Here is a 19,664-nt window from a genome sequence, read left to right as displayed (position 1 = left end):
TATTTGGTGGATATTTTAATAATTTCTGACTTCAATCTAGAAAATGTTCAAATTGGTACGTGAATTCCATTCTCAGCAAAGTCTACTCCCGAATAATTGACCTGCTCAATTGGAGGTGAAATTTTACCCAAAAAATAAAATGGAGGTGAAACTTAGTTGAATTTTATTTAATCATCAAAAATCTCTGGTGAATAATGGGCAGTTGCCTCATTAGAGAAGAGGATCCCATTTCCTGGATGATCTTTCTTCGGTTGAGTTGTAGATAAATCGAAGAGGATCGCAAGCAAACGTTCAATGGTGATGGTCTCCGAGAAGTTGCTTGCTACTCACTCAACAGCACTCAGCGTTTCAAACAATTGAGTCGACTGAGTTCTGTTATCCTTTCTGCTTTAACCTTTGATTTATTCGACAAAGTTCCCTTAACTTCGGTGCCTTCCTTTCTACAATATCAAATTCAAAAAAATGGAATTATCTCCGACAACGAGGGACACATGGCTCTGGGCTGGGCCACTGGGGTTAGCTTTGCAACAAAAAATTCTCTTTCTTTCCTTCAGCACAACTGAAAAACTCTTGAGCTGCGTTTGTTTGCAAAAGTGGGGTGAGAAAAAAAGAGTGGAAAAAAACACATATAAGCCCCATGTGTAATGGGGTGAGGGAGAAAGAAAGGAATGGATTTTGTGAAAAAGTGATAATAGTGGATCCCACTTTTTACTTTTACAAATTTTTCCAACCAAACAAGGGCTTATCTCTCACTTTCTTACCCAAGCAACCAAACAATCTAAAATTTTGAGATTTAAGGAAAAAATAAGAAATCTACAATTTTTTCACAAAAAATTCACCCTTTTTTTTTCCACCCCACTTTTATTCCAGCAAACAAACGCAGCCTTGGTAAATAGTATACCAACAAAGCAGCCAGTTCTTACATAATTACAGAATTAAAAACATAGGCCAAATCAAACCCACAATTTCTTCACTAAGAGTCATCAGTAATACCAACAGAACAACCAATAAATAGTTATTAACTTATATTTCTTTACTTTTATAGTCAACCATTGGATTAAATTTCTGCTCAATTTTTTGAAGATCCCTTGTTTGCATTCTAAAAATAGACCTAACACCAGAGCTTGGATAACATAAAAACTAGGAAAGCTCTACCTCAACCGAAGGCTGGTCTATTACCAAGAAATGCACGCATGTGGCTTGTAAAAATGCGATTTCAATGTAAAGGGAGCTGTGATTTGTAAATATTATGGTGTACCTCTACCATCTATGCAAGCCACATGAGAAGTATCCTCAATTAAAGCACGCATCTTGCCGTCATAGTATAAACAAAAACACTGCCCAAATCATCATTACCTATGTGTTCTCCCTAAAGAATGAAAGATTCAATAAGGGTCCTCTCCTAATTAAAATAAAAGTACACTGAAATATTCTGCCTTATAAATTAGTAATGTGTTCTATTGCTAAGCACCCGAGACAAAACAAGATAGACATGTGAAGCAAGATTAAGGAAGCAGTGATATACATGGATGAAGAGAGAGAGACCTGATGACAACTGCACGGGATGGATATAAACCAAGGCATCACCTTCCGAGATGAATTATCTATAGCAGCTGACGAGCTTCCTAGGCCGTAGTAGCTAGTAGCCATCACTTCTGGAAGCTCCAGGATTTCTCATGAAACATAATTAATCATCATAACTAGCATTCAAAAACTTCAGCAACTCATTGCGATTGTTTTCTGCCAACTTGTCCTCCTTTGATTTCTCAAGCTTCAACAGAATCTAGTAAAGGAGCAAAACGGCATCATCATAACAGTAAAATAGTATCAGACCAGCTACATGGGATTTATTTTTGTGGGTGGGGGGAGCCATAAATAGCTTTGGAAAGGAATTCAAATGCCTCATCAACAAAGTTTACAGTTGAAGATATAAATTGCATGATGTAGCAGAGTTTCAATCGGCAAGTTTTGGTCAGCAGTTAACTTGCACCATTGACACCTGTCCATTGTGGGCTCAAAACTTAGAAACGGTCACTCCTGAGAAGGAAGGGGTAAGACTGCATACATTTGTCCCTCCAAGACCCTGCAGTAGCAGGAGGCCTTGTTCACCGTGTTGCTTTTTCTAGGTGTAGCAGAGCTTCAGATCAGTCTATGTTACTGTGCATTTAAGCTAAGAACAAAACTTACTTCTCAGTACACCAGGTACAAAAGTTGACCAGAAAATCATCAGCAACCAGACCTCAGGGATCCGTTCTGGCCCATGTAGGCTTATCACTAGTGATAGTAAAGGGGTAGCCAAAACATGGTTAAGATGACTAAATATTCTTGTCATACATTATGGGAAAGCCAAGAAATGCTCACCTTTTTTCCAGATACTGCACTGCGACGAACACCATCACCTTTGTCACGCCCTAAGAACTGAATGGATTGAATAAGCAAGTTAGCAGAAAGTGAAATATATAAGAAGCTGAAACGTTAGTGCTTCAAGTGACATGAACCTAACCTTGGAAAGCTGTACTGGGCTACTGCTCTCCTCATTCTGCTGTTTCTATATATGGCTCCCATAGCCAATATAAGCCCGAGCCAGAAACAAAAGACCAGCCAAGCCAGCGTCAAGTCACCAGGTCACAGACCCCAGCTCCAATGTTGAAGAGCCAATCCATAAAAAAGGCAGCAAGTAATATAAGCACCTCATATATGATACATAATCTATGACAAAATGAGCCTTGAACTAACCATATAGAGTAAGGAAACCAAGGCAACTCCAAAACAAAATTTAGATGATAAGAGAAAATGTTCTAAAAAAACAATTATCACAAGTACCAAAGTGAAAAGGGGCATAGGTACAAGTATGTAGTTATGTTGCCTGCCTCTTGCTTAAACTGTAGAAACCTTGCAAAATGTGGGTTACTCTACAGCTAAAAAATATTAATTAACCACAATTTTTAAAAGCAGGACCAGCAGGAAGTCCTAGGGGTAAAACAAGCTAACGGGTCAATAGCAAAGGTGGGTGGCTAGATAAAACAAACCTCTGAAGTACAAGTTTAATGGAGTTACGAAGATATTGGTCTCTTCTTAACCCCAACAATGTAGTTGAGTGGACAATGGGGACAATGGATGATCACCTAAGAAAGCCTGAGGTCCTGAGTTCAACTCTGTATAACATTGCAGCCACTCATACGAGGGTGTGTTCAGTGCTTTTCACTAGTTCCAGTGAAAGTCGAATGGATCTCATTCAACATTGGCATAACTTAGTTCATCAGGTTGTGGGCTTTATATGGACCAGCAGGGATAGTGGGGCCAAAGGCCTAGACACCTGTGTTAACCCCTCCCCCCGGAAGAAAATAAATAAATAAATCAACCTTATTGTCAGAGTATCACACCAAGAATTAGCTGACATTCTCTCTTATGAGGTATTTTCCAAAAGTCACAAGAATGGTATTACTTTTCCCCTTTTTGGTAAAATGATTTTCAATATTAAATTAGGGTCATGGGGAGACATTGATATTTTATATCCTTGTAGATACATAGGATACTATCAACATTCACTACAACTAGATGAAACACTAGTGATATTGATTCGACAAAAACGCATGATGCCATGTATGCCTATATGCAGAGGTTTTTATTTAATGTAAACACTGATAAATTACTTTGGTACTTAAGATATATTTACAAGGTAAACCAAAAACCAACCCAAAACCAAACTGATGATGCATAATATATTATTCACCCAACTATACCAAACCTATTTATTGTTTTATAATAGATTTACATCTAGTAGTAACCAAATGATTATCGTTTATCACTCATAACCTATTTGCATAATTGATTATTCAAAAATAGGCCACAAACATAAATATAAATTATGCCAAAAGAGAGCCTCAGAAATAGATTAGTAATGTATTTGGTTTCCAATTTCTTTAGTTTCCTTATTTGAGTTAGGTTCTCACAAACCAAAACACGACCAAAGTCGCCCCGCTGTTTTCAAAAAGGCCACAAACAAAATTGCCAAAGGGCCTCGAAATGATTAGTATGTATTTGGTTTCCAATTTCTTTAGTTTCCTTATTTGAGTTAGTGTTCTAGACAAAGAGTTAGGACCTGTTTGATAACCCACCAGGTGGTTGTGCTCTAAAAACACCATAAGCAATTTTGAGTGCTTTTGCTTTTATAAGCGTTTGATAGAACTTGCTTTTGGTAGCAGACACAGTATTAGCAGGCGCTTTATTGCAGTAGAGAAGATGAAGAATAGGAACCCCTTTCGCAAAGACAGGAGCTAGGGCAGATGAATTAGAGATGAAGAAGCAATGAATGTAAGAGTTCTATTGCAGTATGAGAGGGTTTTACCAGGGTTCTTACATTTATCATGCCAAATTCCACAAATATCCTTATCTAAAAGTATTTTTACTCGAACCCAACCTGCACCCAACTTGTGCTTCGAAAAATAGACAACAACAAATTGGTGTTGCATCAGAAGTGTTTCTTGAAGCATAAATTCTAATTAATGTTGCAAAAATCATCAGAAACAAAAGTCTTATCATATGGTCTTCGGCCAATTTTTTGCTTCTCAAAGCAAGAAACACCAACAATTGTTTTTCGGTGAGTTATCAAATGGGTCCTCACTCCTCAATCTTATTTAGGAGTTTAATTTTCTTTATATATAATCCCTCATCAGACAGAGAGATGAACAAAGTGAATTGAGTCTATGTTTGCGAGAGCCAGCATGGCCAGTGTGTGCATGTGAGACTCTTCTTCCCCATTCCCCTCTTTGTTATGATTCTTCCATTTCCCCAGCATCTCTGATATTTTCAGGCATTCCCTTCTCCCTGCATGCCCCCTATTACTTTCTTTCAACTAGGTCTGATATAATCTTCAAATGCATCATACGAAAAATGAAGTAATCCATCTAACAGCCAAGTGCGAACATGAAAAATAATGATTCCTGTGTACTAAACATTTAGGGTTTTTTTCTCTCTTTTTTTCTTTCTCCTTTTTTTTTTTTTTTTTTTTTTTTGGGGGGGGGGGGGGGGGGGAGGGGGATCTATGCAGTCACAGACAGCAGCATGCACCTGCGCCTAGACATTCTGGGTGCGTTTTAACCTCCCTGCCCATTGAAAATGCATGGATAGCGAGATGAAAAACGTATACAGTTCTATCTACACACAGGCAACACCAGAGCCCAGGACTAGGTAGTGTTCTTTGCCCTGAAATTTAAATGTGGAAAGAAAACAGGGACAAGGAAACCTTGTTAGACAACCCATGCCCTTTGTTCGGGAAGGAAAAAAAAAAGCCTTTCCTTTATACTTAATGAAGGGTAGAACACCACAATTTCACAATTAAGTTCTTTTTTTTTTTTTTTTTAATAACCATAATCAAACTGATTTGCATGAATTGTTATAACAGTATGGTTACATTTTCTTATGCGGGGCAACTGTATACTCTAAAACACAGAGAAAACAACTGTAAAGTTATCTAAACCTGTTCTACAATCTAAAAAGAATTTACAGAGAGAAAAGTATCCTACCTCTTTAAGCTTATGGCGCTTGTGCTGGTGACTTTTGCTTCTACCCTTCTCCTTCATCTTCAAATAAAGAAAAATCGGAAGGTCAAACAGAATTGCAACTCAAGAAACAACAGAAAATTAAATCCCATTAAAAAGCACTACCTTTCGCGGACGATCAGAATGCTTGCGCTTCCTTGAATGATTGGATACCTCATGCTCACTGTCAGAAGAGCTGCTACTACTGCAGATTATATGCCATTAAATAGCTGGGGATTAGTAGAACCTCAATAGATTTAGGCCAAGTGATACTAGAGGATATTCCAAAATGTGAAATGTGACCAGCATTACAAAAACAGAAATGCAGACATGCGTCCAAAAGCATATATAGAAAAGAAGAGGATAGTGGTTATGCATTAAAAGGGAAATTACATGTAACAGATATTTTGTCCACTAAAATGAGAATTTTTTTATTTTAGCCGAATAAAAGTTTGCATTTTGTAACATGTGTCATAAAGCATTCTACTTATTTACCTAAAATGTGCTTCTGAAATACACCAGCAATGCATTAGCAGGAAGAATATAAAGGGGGGGGGGAAATCAGCATGGATTTTCCAGCCTCAGAAACTTTAACATGTGTCTTTGGGATTTCGAATCCCCACTGCCACTCACTAACTGATTTTAGTTTTACACCTCAAAAAAAAATATGGTATTTTCTATATATGCCCTATCTTCGCAAGACTATCATCCTTTGTTGAAGCTTGGCACACTTAGTTTGCCTAGGTATAAAAAATCATTGGTCTGACTCATATACAATTAGAAGCATTAACTAAAAGGCATATAACTATTCAAATTAATGAAAATAGGCAATGGTTCATCTACATACCAAAGGAAAAAGGGGAGGGGGGGGGGGGAACTAGCAACTCACTACAAGAAGACTCATAAAGAAAATAATAATAGCAAAAGCAGCTCTGCAGGGACTGCTACAGCTCGCAGACAGCCCTCTGTCGAAGGCTTCAGTTTTGGACCAAATATGCTGCTGGACTGTTGGACAGAACAGGGGTGGGGATTGGTTTGTGGTTCTTCTTCTTCAAGAATGAGAGAGAGTGAAGGGGATTGATTGTGAGTAATATAAAAGCCAAGATATCCCTCCAAAACCCCAAGGTTCCTTTTCATAAGCTCTCCCTCTCTCCCCAATGTTTCCTAATCTACTACTCCTCAAATTCTCTTGTATTTTCATAAAAAGGAAGGAATAAAACAAAATCAACCCAATTCTATATTGGTTCCCAACAAGGAAAGAGAGAAAAGAGAAAGAGATTGGATTGATTAGAGAAGGAATAAAAAAATATATGAAAGAAAGAAATAGGCAAGAGACGAAATAAGGAAGGGAGAAAATAGGAAAAAGAGAAAAGAAATTAACAACTTCCTTTCCTAAAACTCAGGGATAAAATCTGAAAAAGGGAAGTTAAAATAAGAAAGAAAATTACTAGAGAAAGCAGGGGAAATCGAAAGTGTTAAAGAAGAAATAGGAAAGTTAAAACTTGTCACGCAATTCACTCTCTCTCACTCTCCATTGACTCTAGGTGATTTTGCATTATAACTCCAATTCTGCCCTTGGACCTGAAAATTAAATAAAAACAGTGATTTAGCTCCTAATGGGAAGAAAATATAAAATAAATCCTATATCTATATGATCTTTATGCACCCATCAGCCCCACTTAGGGTTTCGGCCAGGGCTTGTGTTCACATCAATTTGCTAATTTTGTGGTCTTCTCCAATGTGAAAGCCTTGGCTGATCAGTTACATCCAGTTGTCTCCAAAAGAATTCCAGGAAAGTCATATCCTAGTGCTAAGCCCTAACATGGTGTGTCGTATCTAGATTAGCTACCTTCTACCATCTTCTTTTGCTTCCCCTATTAGTTCTATTTTCATTTTGGAGGCCTCCATTCACAGGGATCCATCTACAGCCTATATGTGCCATTGGAATCCTCCAATATCCATCTCACAGCCTAAATACACATCATGCACCTCATCCTATATTCCAATCAAAAAAAGCACATCAATTTATTACCCAAGATCCAAGGCTTGACCCCTTTCTTGAATTTTCTGATTTCTAAAGAAACCCAAAGTTTGAGATTAAATCTACATCAACCCGACTTGCCTACAAGTTGGAACATCATCCCATAAGTTCAATCTGAGTTACAGCTCCACCCTATCCATGGATCTACATATCCATCACGCTAGAAATTCATCCCCATAATTTGGGATCACCCTTTGCCCATCCACTTTGTTTCAAACTTGAACCACCATCTTTGCTAATGTTGCCACACACCTCCTTCTGGGATCAAAACAGACAACTTTAGCACCCCCTTTGAGATTCCACCCTTTTTAGCCTTACAAAGCCTAACCAAAATTTCAACAATTCCTTAGTTTCCACCAATTTCAGCTGGTTTTGGGAACAGATCTTACATTGGCCCTCATTCAATTGAGGCTACATCAAGAAAGGAGATCCAACAAGGAGTTCTAGCCCAGAAAAGAGATAAAAGGGCACACAAAGAGAATCACAAGCTAGAATACATCCTTAAATCCTGGCGGTTAGCACAATAGGAATGCACGGTTAGGAGAACTCTTAAGTGATCATATCATCAGGTCAAGGTGCTAGTGCAATAATTAATTAGGAAAGCCTATTTTTAAGTTCTATCAATATAATGGAGACTGGCCTTGCCTGTGATCCTCATATGGGTATATGTTTGATAACCACACCATCAATTCATCTCAAAAACAATTCTTCATGTGGAGAGCTCTGTACATCGAGACACCGAAGTAACTCTAAAGATAAATGCCTTCAGGGAAACGAGTCATGAAAAATTCCTCCATTCCATAAAATCTCTAAATTTTTCTTTCGAATTCTGTTACTCATGTGACATTTTTAGTGCATGACAATGATAGTAAATTTTGAACCTTAATCTACTGCTCTACCTCTTATTAGTTGGATGTCATCATTTACTTCCATCTAATCTAGCCTTTCAGTACTATCTGATTAAGTAAATCTTGTTTATCATTCTAATGAAGCATACTACTCTTCTATAAGTCCTAAAAGCTCCATAAAGGATATGCATACCATTGACTTTTTGTTGCTTCTTCTCTTTGGACCTACCCATGGTTGTCACAGTGCCAAGGCAATCTGCATATAGGTGCTAAAGTGCCCACTAAGGTGGCGTTGAGGCGAGTATGGCGATTTAAGGCGCATGCCCGTTCTCCCTTCTTTTTTATTGAGGCGAGTATGGCAATTTAAGGCACATGCCCCTTCCCCCTTCTTTTCTAACATAAATACACCGTACCTAACCCCCCCCCCCCCCGGGGGAGGGGGGCTTGACCTTTTTATCGTTTCGAAATTTTGTTTATGAACTATTTTTATTGGAAATATCATAAGTAAATGAAATAAAAAATATAAAAATAGTTTCTTACATGACATTTGGCATAAGTAAATACCAGAATTTGATCCAATACTAATTAAACTAGTGTAAAGCATCCTACACTAAGGCGTCAACTGCCTAGGCCCCTACAAATCAGCCTGGACACCTACGTGGTGCCTTGGCAACGCTTGACAACTACTATGGATGTACCTCAAGTCCTCAATTGAACTTATACAAAAGACATGAAATTCATGCAATCTTCAGAACATTAAAAAACCTTTTGCATGAATTTGTCCATTTACTAAGCCTATGATTCATTTCCTAATGAGCTCATTTGTAGTTGTTGCCATCTTGCAATTTAAGATCTAAATGGTTCCTGGTTACGGATGGCATTCCAAATGTGACACCAAGTAAACCAAGAATAGAACTACATCCCATTGATGCAATTTGACTACCCAAAAACAACTTTAGGCAGAGGGATTCCTTACCACACTGGCACCATTAAGTATACTGTAGGTATGAAGATTCCTCCACACCAACACTAAAATCACTAGGATAGTTTATGAGAATTTAAAATTTAATTAGTCTATTCATCCAAAAATAAATAAAATAATTATTAGTCATTTATTTAAGTAATGTTTGGGTTGTAAGTCTAACTAGTACTTGGCCATAGTCCTAATTGGGAATCCTACTTTAAGTTTGAGTTTGGAACATGTCTACCATTATGACCATCAAATCATTGTAATTGCTCAGTTGAGCCATGATTTATTGGTTAAGAAATTTGATTGAGCATTGCTTAGGTTTGAGAGCAATATCTCCGCCCGATCCTTCCACCAAATTTCTTCACGCAGCCCAAGTGCGCCCCATTTGTTACTTCCAATCCACCTTCCAGTTGATGGAATTCTTGCAAGTTCAATGACTCTGTTAACCATATCTGCTGTGTCTGTGAGTCGAAACATTCTTGACCCAAATCTTCTTCTAAACCTTTGTACATTAAACGCAGGCATTCCCCATCTGTGGAACCATTCACAAACCCTGAAACCTGCATAGACCAATCTGTGCATCTGAAATGCAATATAGGTATATAACTAGATCAAACTACTCTCACAGCACTAGAGATTCTGACCTAAGTTCTATCCCTCTGTCCCTCAGAAAATCTAGAATGATGCAGGTCCAGCACCAATTTGGGTTTCTAATTGGTGAAAAAAGCCTCCAGTTGGGCCCTTTGTTCCATGCTTTTACTTGCTAACGAGCTTCCACTATGGGCCCAAAACATGACTACTGAATTAGTACAACAATTTAGGCTTATTTTTTAGTTTCAACTCTCTTTTACTGATTGGAACTTTGTTCAAATGTTATTTAATAATTTTACTTCTCGCTCCAACTTAAGTTAGAATAATTAGGTAATTTTATGCCTTTATTAGCTTTCAAATTTAATTAGATTGTACATGGATTAATGGATCCCACAGCTCATGCATGGGAAGGAGAGTTGTTATTTGATATTTAATTAATCCCAGGGATGACTTCTAGTTAGATTATGATTGTTTAATTCCTCCTCCTATTATAATTTTGTAAGGCTTTTAGCCATCTATTCAAAACCCCCATTATGGGAAGAGAACTGAGGAGTTCTGTTGATAGTAAATCCTGTTAAGAGAGAATTTCCTACTTGTGGGACCTTCCTTGAAGAGACTGCTGGGCAGTGCTCAACTGGTTCGACAAGAAAGTGATCCTCGAAGATTCAGCCTAGGCAAGAAACTGTCATCAAGGTCTAGTTCTTTCAGTCAACAACAGAGGCTCCTGGTGAATGCTCTATCAGTTTGACAAGAAGTCTAGGAGGCAAACCACCCATTGGAAATCACTGAATCAGCCTAAACTTCAGACACTTAACCCCCACACCTGACTGACCTGTGATCCTAATTTCTGCCCATTCAATAAACTCAAGACCCCAAACCAGCAAGTTCTTGAATTTTTGCATTCCCTAAAAGAGGGTGTACTCAGTGCACAAGGCTCTCACATTTAGTAGGGTGAGAGGGTAAAATGTACACAACCTTAGCCCCATTCTTTTAGAGAGGCTATTTCTAAGACCTAACTAATCTACACTTTAGATCATCACCTAACTCTAAGAATCATCCCCCTACTCATTACTTGAGTTCGCTCCAAGTTTTATCACCATTCCTTTTCACATCACAAGAAAATTATATCATCTCAAGAAAAACCACCCCATAAGTTATTTTCCCCCAAAGACCTGTTTGAGCTATATATCATCACACCACCTCATTGACCCCTTTATTACTACCCCATTCAAATACCATTAAACAGACATCCCAGGGTCCTTTTTAAGATCCCTCTATTTCAAACCAGGGACACCCTAACCAAAATTGCAAGGGACTCTTTTTTTCTACTTCAAAGGTCGGGTCTGATTACAATCTCGGTTATTTGGCCCTCATTCAATTAAGGCTACGATATAGATTCCTTCAACTTCTTTTCTTCCCAAAACTTGGAAACCAAGGCCAAGTTTTTTTTTTTTAGCCAACAAAACTTCAATTGAACCTTCACAGTTTGAACATCATCAAATGTTCAGCCTTAGACTCTCCTACACTCACTTGACATAACCCTCTCATAAAATCAGTGGAATTCGAAATTTTGCTTAGACCGCTTCTTCATCAATTCCTTTCTCTAGAGAAAAATATAACGAAAATCGATTCTAAATGCATGCAAAAACTCCGAACTGTAAGATGAATCCCAATCCCGAAGAAATCGTAAGTAAACATGGTACCATAAGAGAAAGAAAACAACGAAAACCACGGAAAATTTTCAAACTTGAACTTCTGCCATTTGACGCTAATATTAAATTAAAAAAAAGGTAATCCAACTATCAGAGCATTCAATGCACTGACAAAGGAAAGAAAAGAGGGGAAAATCGATTATCAATAGATCAAGAAACCTGTAATTATCGGTAGAAGAAGAACCATCCGAAGTGTAGTGTTTTCGCTTTCGCTTCGACTGCAAACGGCTCTTCTTTCGAATCTTTAGACCGTCTTTATCCCCACGATGACGACGACGATTACGACGACGGTCCCGATGAGAAGAAGACGACGAATTAGACGAAGACGATAGAGATGAAGAAGAGGTCGAAGCCGCCATGAATAGTGCTGGAGCTTCTTGCTGACTGCTCAAGATGAAATCGAGAAGGCAAAACAATGAAACCGCTCTGAATCTCAGTCCTGATATTTCTGATACCTAACTCTAATGAAGAAGACTCAAACAGAACTGGCGGTTCAACCGGATCCGGTTGGAATGGTTTTTTTCCGAGAAAATTAGAGATTGCCCACTTTATTTTTCTTTTTCTTTTTCTTTTTTTTTTTTAATTTTAATTAGTGGGGCTTGCGTTGCGCTTTAATCCTAAATTATATATTACACACTCTCAAAATTAAAAATTGCACCCTCCTAACATTTCACTCCTTATCCATAAATCTATAGATTCACGTTTTTAGTATAAAAAGGTAAATCTAGAGATTTTTACAACCAAACGAGTGTAATTCTCAGATTTAGGATCAGAGATTTGAAGATTTGAAATCTCTGGATTCATGTAACCAAACAGGCCCTAAACTAATGTATAAAATGTTCATATTACCTTCATTACAGTCAAATGACATAAATACTCTTATTAAAATCTCTCATATCCAGCCGTTTGGGCTCCCTTCACCCATTTTCTACTTATACATTACCAAAAATTACCCACCTTCTTAATCCCTTCAACATAGAACCAAATTTTCAATTTTATTTGATTCCTTTGAATATTTTTTCCTCCTTTTGGGGTCTTAAGATATTATTTTGTTGAGATATTCTATTTGTTTTTCCTGAAAAATAAATATTTCCAGATAACATTTTTAGTTCAATTCTTCATCTTTTTCTCTCCACTTAGACCAACCTGCCTACTCAGCTTCTTCTACCACCACCACCTCCTATTCGAAAATCTCTCCGCCAACATAGGCTGATCCCATTGCTAATTAATTTGATGGTTGTATATGAGAGGGTTTAAAAATAATATTTATATCATTTGACTCTTATGAGGGTTATATGGACATTTCACACATGAGTTAACAGATGTTAGGACTGTGTAGTTAGTAATTTCGAGAGTGCAATTTGTAATCTAACGCAACAAAACATGCAACCTAGAGTTTAAGCATCTAAAGCCTGCAATCTATAATTTATTTTTAGCATACCCAACCTCATGTTTATTTTCTCGTTGAAAATTTTTTTGATAATAAACAAATTTATCGAGAAGACGAGCTAATACAAGCCGAGGCATCCTCCCGCCAAAGATGATGAAGCCAAAGATCGATTACATGCCAAACCGGTTGAAAATAAGAAAATGACCACAAAGAAATTATCGTGAATTAAGTGTGATTCTCATTAGTGTTGATTCTTAATTGTTATTAATTTGTAATCAACCATGACTGTGAATGAAGCCAATCAATTTATAAAATTTAGAATTCAACTTACCCAAAAAGATTTCTCTCGTCTATAAATAGCCTCTTTTAAAACTCCATTATTACAGCTAATTAATTAATCTCAAATCCATTCAAACATAGGCTGATCCCATTTCTAATTTGAACAAGAATTTGGGTTGTTCAAGGCTCGTGAATAACATAACATAAGCTTGAGGAGAAATTATTTTGAAGTCAAGATGTATTCTAAATTGGATTCTTAACAAAAAAAAAACACTTAGACTTGGAAGATTCATGTGACCTACCAATCATCTCAACTCATCTCCAAAATACCAGTGATGAGGCAATTCATGTTTTGAGCTTTAGTTCATCTCTTAGCTTATTATTTTAACTAGAGCAAATTGCATCGACACCTCAAAATGGAGGTCTTAAAGCACTGACACACTAATTTATGTTTAAAAAATACAGATACCCCAAAATTGAATTTTTATTGGCAAATTTATCACTGAAAACAGTTATATTACTGTTTATTTTCTTTCAATTTAAAACATATACCTATAATAAATAGTGACTTAATAGTTTTTAGTGTCAAATTGGACTAATATATCCAATGAAAATTCAATTTTGGGATTTCTGTGCTTTTTAAACATAAAGTGGGGTGTCAATACTTTAAGGCCTCTATTTTGGGGTGGCAATGCAATTTACTCTTTTAACTATGTGTATTGACCTTGTATGGTATATAGATTAAATTACTATCATAAACCTATACTACATGTGCTTTCATTGTATGACATTGTTATAAACCCCAAATTTGTAAATCTAGTAATTCATTGTATGACATTGTTATAAACCCCCAGTTTGTAAATCTAGTAACTAATCGATGCTAGGAAAGTATGAAACCACTGGAGCCGGGGGGTGTTAAAACCCTTGCCTCTACTTTAACAGGTGGAAGCAGTTGGTTAAGAATCATGAGCATGACTATAACATCTTGTGTGATGGGTGTGGCCTCTTAGATTCATCCTAAGCAAACAGGTGAAGTACTTGCCTTGTATTTTCAAGAGTGGAAATTAGTGGTGATATTTTTTTTTTTGGAACAAAAGTAAATTTATATAAAGGAGCTCCAAGCTAGAGATCTATCTAGTCAAAACAAGAGACTGATCCACAATGAAACGAGGTGGGGACGACCACCAAACGCGTGACATATGAAGACGTTTAGCACCCAACACAAAAAAATCTGTTAAACAATTAAACAATGATGATTAGATGCTGAGGTCTAAGTGACTATTACTTCATGCACATTGGCAGAATCACAAAGCACGCATTTTCATGGGTTGTGGATGCTTGCTCTATTGTATTTGAAGTACATGATACATTGAAAAGTAGCTTATGCAATTTTAAGCAAAGGAATACTGCTCTAAGTTTTAGAAATATTGAGTGATAGCATAGCATATAAATAAAGAACAGCTTATACAACTTCAGCCAAAGGAATATTGTCTAGCAGTATAAAAAATTGCAAGTACTATTATTATTATTATTTTTTTTTAAGGATTGCAAGTACTATGAGAGTTTCTTACCCCAAAAAAAAAAAGTACTATGAGAGTTTACTTGAATGAGTAATTTAGAGCATTGTATGTGAGATAGCTCTAAGTAGATCATTAATGGGAATTAAGAAATAATTGTAAAAATAAATTAAGTGTTTTGAGTTGAACCAGATTAACTGAATGAAATTGAGATGGGTGTCTGTCAAGAATAAAAGAAAATGTACCAGTACACAAAGTCTCATGCATGTAGAGCAAGAAGATGGAAGAATGTTTATTCATTTAATTTTTTTCAAAGACACAAAGAAAGAAAAAAAAATGAAAATCCTTCGCTAGTATTTTTCCACTCAAGCAAATCACACATAATGATTCAAATTCAACCTAAAAAACTCGGCTATCTTTGGTATAGTTTAAATTTATGATTATTTGGCCTATAAACATAAATAGACGTATTTTGTATGATTTATGATTCATGTTTCTCACAAAAATAAATCGATTTAAACAATAATCCATAAATAGGTTAGGGACTGTTTATGATTTATGACCATAAACTGTTAATTTTTATTTATATGGTACAGTTTTAATGAACATAAGTAGGATTATTATTTAGCTAGGGGTAAAAAGGTAAATTACAAAAATGAGAACGAAACCATGTTTTTCTATGTCCAACCTCCACATTGCTCTCATTTTCACTTTAATGATGATATTTTAAAAACTAGCCAAAACTAATAAAAATGAGATAAAACCAAGACTGAAGACCAATATATATTAATATTTCAGAAGATAACAAATCTAACAAAAACAACAAAAAGATGATACATAATATGTTATTCATCCAATGCTCCCAAACCTATTTCTTATTATATCTAAGTAATAATCAAACAAAAACTGTTTATTACTCATAACCTATTACCATAATTGATTATTCACAAATATGTCGTAAATGTAAATATAAATTCTGCGAATGAGAGCCTAGAGGCCAGATTTGTAGGGCACTCCAGTGGGTTTGATCCATTGATCACCTTGAAGGAATTTACTAGGAGTAAATTCCAGAGCTTGTTCATTGGTTAATGGAGTCTTGATTCCAGACCATTTGACTCTCTTCGCAACATTGGCACCGACACCTTTGTTGTTGAACTCAGCATAGAATAAAGTGTTGAGTGCGAAGTCACCCATCCATGGGAGCCAACCTTCTGGTTTGATCACATTGCCAATTTGGGTGTTCATGATAATGGTTCTTGAGAACTCCTTCCATGGGCGACCAAGGTAAGATGGGTTCTTGTCCATGAAGGGCACCAACAAGGGATCAGCAATGATTTTGCAATCTTGAAGGACGATTGCGGTGGGTTGACGCTTGTCCTTCCTTCCTTGGGCTGTCACGATGTTCTGTTGGTTATCCATTGGCTTCCTTACCACCATTGTACAGTTCTGGAAAACAACGGCTGCATCTCCGAAGATGAAATCGATGGTTCCTGAGATGGTGCATCCGGTGAAGAATTGGCGTTTGGTGTGGGTGTAAAGGGTGTCTTGGTGTCCATCTATTTTGCAGTTGTAGAAGATTGACATATCAGATTGTATTCTCAGTGCCACAGCTTGATGCTTTGCAGCTCCAGCAGAGTTCTCGATTGCGATGTCCTTGGCCATGAAACCATCGCCTACAGCCGCTGTACGTTTTTCACAAAAGAAAAGAATTAAGAAAAATATTCATCATGCATGCATGTATGACAATGCAGTTAGTAGCTCTTACCAACGGTGGCAGTCTTGAAAGTGGGAGTGCCATCGATGAAGTTCTTGTTTCCGGTGATCTTTGTTTTGGTAGGTCCATCTCCGACCAACATGACATGGGACATGCTACGAAGAAATTCGACGTTCTCCTGGTAGATTCCGGCCTTGACATGGATGACAAAGGTAGTGTTGGTCAAGTCTTTCTTGCCTCTCTTGGGGATATCCTTGAGAGCCTCATTAATTGTCTTGTACTTGCCGCTACCGTCCTTAGCCACAACCACATTGGGCTTCAGCTTGTCGGTGGGGGTAGCAAGAAGTCTGCGTTTACCGGCGGAGGCCCAAACTGGGAATCCGTCTTCTGTGAGCTGAGGAATTTCTTGATCATTGGAGAGGAGACGACGGCCAAGTGGGATCTGTAAGGAAGTGAGCACCGAGGAGATTTCACCGACGATGGCGAGACCATTACGAGTGAGTTCACTCGAGGTAACCAATGCTTTCTTCATGGCCGTCGCAGACTTACCAGTGCTGTTCGCAAAGCCATCGAGGCATGTTTCTTGGTAGGTAACACCGGCGCTGAGCCAGATCTTGAGGTTGTTGAGAATGTCGTCTAATTTGCTCATATCAAGGTCACCCAGTTCATCAAAAGAGCGTTGGAGATCATCAATTGCGTAGTCCATCAATTCCTTGCAGTTCTCAAGAGCCTGGGCTGTAAAATTGTCCTTCTCAAGATCTTCAAGCACCTTTGATTTGCCAACGGCTTCTTTGATGTTCTTAATGGTTACCTGGAATGCAACCTTCACAAGCTCTTTTGGGTCACTAGTGTTATGGGCCGCCGACGATAAGCTGTTCTCACAAGTCTCCTTGAAGTCAGTTGGTTGACATATGGCCTTGATTGCTTTCGTGGAGCTGCTTATCTGGGGGGTATCAGCGGTAGAGTCTTCAGTCGAAGAGTTTTTATGGCTGGTGACACCGACGGCAACACCAACCACCATGGCAACCAGAACCAAAGAAGACACGGCAATTATGGTGATTCTCTTCTTCTTATTTCCATCGCCTCTACCATCGTCTGACACATGCCCGTAACCCCCAGACATTGAGCTTTAGCTTCCTTCTTCTTCTATACTATTTTTGGTTTTTTTTTTTTTTTTTTGGGTATTCAAAGAGGGTAGATCTCTTAGAGAGTCAAGGGAGCAAAGCTAGGATGAATTATTGGAAGGGTGATCGGATTGCTAATGCCCCCTCAGCTCTGATTTTGTAGAGCTGCGAAAAGGCTTATATATATACGAGGGAGGAGTGCCAAAAATAGTTAATGAAACTGTTATTCCTATTATAAGCCTAAGGCCAAAGATGGCAAGTAGACAGAAGTTAGTTGGTTCTAAGGAAAATCCTAGTTTTATGGGAAGGATCAAGCAAAACCAGAAAGGACCTAAATAAGGGTCAACCAAACCCCTCGATTCTTTTAGATTACTATTATTATTTTTTTAATTTTTTAATTTTATCTTCTTTCTCTTGTGAAATTTCATTATCCTCCATATTTGAAATAGTTTTTAAAGTTAAAAAATAACGAATATAAATGTCATTCTTAATAATTTACAATTAAAACTTCTATTTTTAAGAAAAAGTAGTTAAATCAATTAGAAATTAGCTTCTCAATCCCTAAAATTCCTCCCTATTTCTTCTTTCCTCATGCGCGGTTTAGGGAAAACTTGGAAAAGCTTAATGTTAGGAATTCATTCCTAAATCTTCTCTATATTTTGGTATTATGTCTCTCTTTCTCAATTTAGTGTTTTTTTTTTCCTCAAATTTTTTATTCTTTTTATTTGATCTTATATTGTCTTTTCTTTTGTTTTTTTTTTTTCTCGATTTTTTCTGTTATTCTTTTTATCTTGAACATCATATCTATAATTTGGTAGGGGGGGGTGGTGGGGGGAGACAGAGGAGTGTAAACCCCCGGACACCAAAAGGGGGGTTTTTGGGGGGGGGGGGGGGGCGCTCCTCACATATACACGAACGGCTCTCTCTCCTTCTTCCAAAAAAGGAGAGGAGGGGTGTGGGGGGGGGGGGGGGGACCCCCCCCCCCCCCACCCACAAAACAAAAAAAAAAAACAACAAAACAAAAAAAATTTTTTTGGTCTAGATTTCTTCCAAAATTCAACTAACCAACAGTTTTTAGACCCTTTTATCTTGAACATCATATCTATAATTTTGTAAGGTAATTAACTACCATGATTTCTACTTAATAATAATAATTAAAAAAAAAAACTACCATGATTTATTTGATTTTCACCTAGGCTTTTATTGTTGAAATCATGTGGTTCTTTTTTGTTCTCCTACACTTTCCTATAATGTTGATTTCGTAAGATTTTTTTTTTATTAAAGAAAATATTCTTTAAACCTATATTTTTAATATGTGTGAGTCTATGTTTGAATACGATAAAATATTTCACAGATAGGACTTCTAGTAGGCCCCACATGGGTCTACATAATATGTGTGGTGAAAAAACGTCAATGTTTCCCCAAGGGAGAGGTAATTTGGCTCTCATTATCCCCCCATGTTGAATCTTGACCCTGCCCTTAAGCAAAATGCAATTCACATCCTCCACAATTAGTATTCTTGCATTTGGACAAAAAAAAAAAACAGTATTTTTTCCACAGATGATTTTTAATTTGTTGGGGATTGGGGGCATTACATAATATACCATTAGGTAGCTAGGATCAAACCCACTACCTCTTCACAGAGGTGTTGGTCTTACCAACCGAGCAACTATGCGATTGTTAAAAAAAATGAAAAATTAGTATTCTTGCAACTCCCTGTAAATAATCATTAGGATTGTGACATGTCACATGTGGCAATATAGCATCTAACGGTTAATATTAAAATCCATCATATTCATTACATTGCATTATTATACTATTATAAATGCACGAACTCATGGAAGATGACTACCTTTACCAAAAAAAGAGAGGAAGATGACTACATTTTTCCTTCTAAGAATACCCTCAAACGTTGATTAACAAGATATAATTAGTTAT

General features: G+C 37.2%; 2 protein-coding genes across 2 annotated transcripts; both read right to left on the bottom strand.

Moving 5' to 3' along the window:
• Positions 1-12,131, bottom strand: LOC149019623 (uncharacterized). Its single transcript, XM_089153595.1, has 6 exons — positions 11,862-12,131; positions 5,667-5,745; positions 5,526-5,582; positions 2,504-2,548; positions 2,362-2,418; positions 1-1,783 (listed from the first exon to the last, which is right to left on the bottom strand). Exons 1-6 carry the CDS (start codon positions 12,059-12,061, stop codon positions 1,688-1,690), a joined length of 534 nt encoding a protein of 177 aa, XP_089009721.1. The 5' UTR covers positions 12,062-12,131; the 3' UTR covers positions 1-1,687.
• Positions 12,132-15,878: 3,747 nt separating this feature from the next.
• On the bottom strand, positions 15,879-17,725 carry LOC149019622 (putative pectinesterase/pectinesterase inhibitor 28). Its single transcript, XM_089154113.1, has 2 exons — positions 16,654-17,725; positions 15,879-16,570 (listed from the first exon to the last, which is right to left on the bottom strand). Exons 1-2 carry the CDS (start codon positions 17,723-17,725, stop codon positions 15,879-15,881), a joined length of 1,764 nt encoding a protein of 587 aa, XP_089010239.1.
• Between the last annotated feature and the right edge of the window lie 1,939 nt (positions 17,726-19,664).

This window comes from Hakea prostrata, chromosome 4 (genome assembly GCF_041222555.1).
Source record: "Hakea prostrata isolate BN-2017 chromosome 4, UWA_Hpros_2, whole genome shotgun sequence".
Taxonomy (NCBI): Eukaryota; Viridiplantae; Streptophyta; class Magnoliopsida; order Proteales; family Proteaceae; genus Hakea; species Hakea prostrata.
Note: the sequence above shows the minus strand (reverse complement) of the source record. Positions and strands in the feature narration are given on the sequence as shown.

What these genes read in the sequence shown, in the direction of transcription:
- LOC149019623 (XM_089153595.1), bottom strand. Translation starts at nt 12,061, where the DNA reads ATGGCGGCTTCGACCTCTTCTTCATCTCTATCGTCTTCGTCTAATTCG. An exon ending in ATTCTGATCGTCCGCGAAAG is followed by an intron (nt 5,583 to 5,666) that starts GTAGTGCTTTTT and finishes CTTTATTTGAAG; the next exon opens with ATGAAGGAGAAGGGTAGAAG. An exon ending in GTGCAGTATCTGGAAAAAAG is followed by an intron (nt 1,784 to 2,361) that starts GTGAGCATTTCT and finishes CTCCTTTACTAG; the next exon opens with ATTCTGTTGAAGCTTGAGAA.
- LOC149019622 (XM_089154113.1), bottom strand. Translation starts at nt 17,725, where the DNA reads ATGTCTGGGGGTTACGGGCATGTGTCAGACGATGGTAGAGGCGATGGA. An exon ending in TTTCAAGACTGCCACCGTTG is followed by an intron (nt 16,571 to 16,653) that starts GTAAGAGCTACT and finishes AAAAACGTACAG; the next exon opens with CGGCTGTAGGCGATGGTTTC.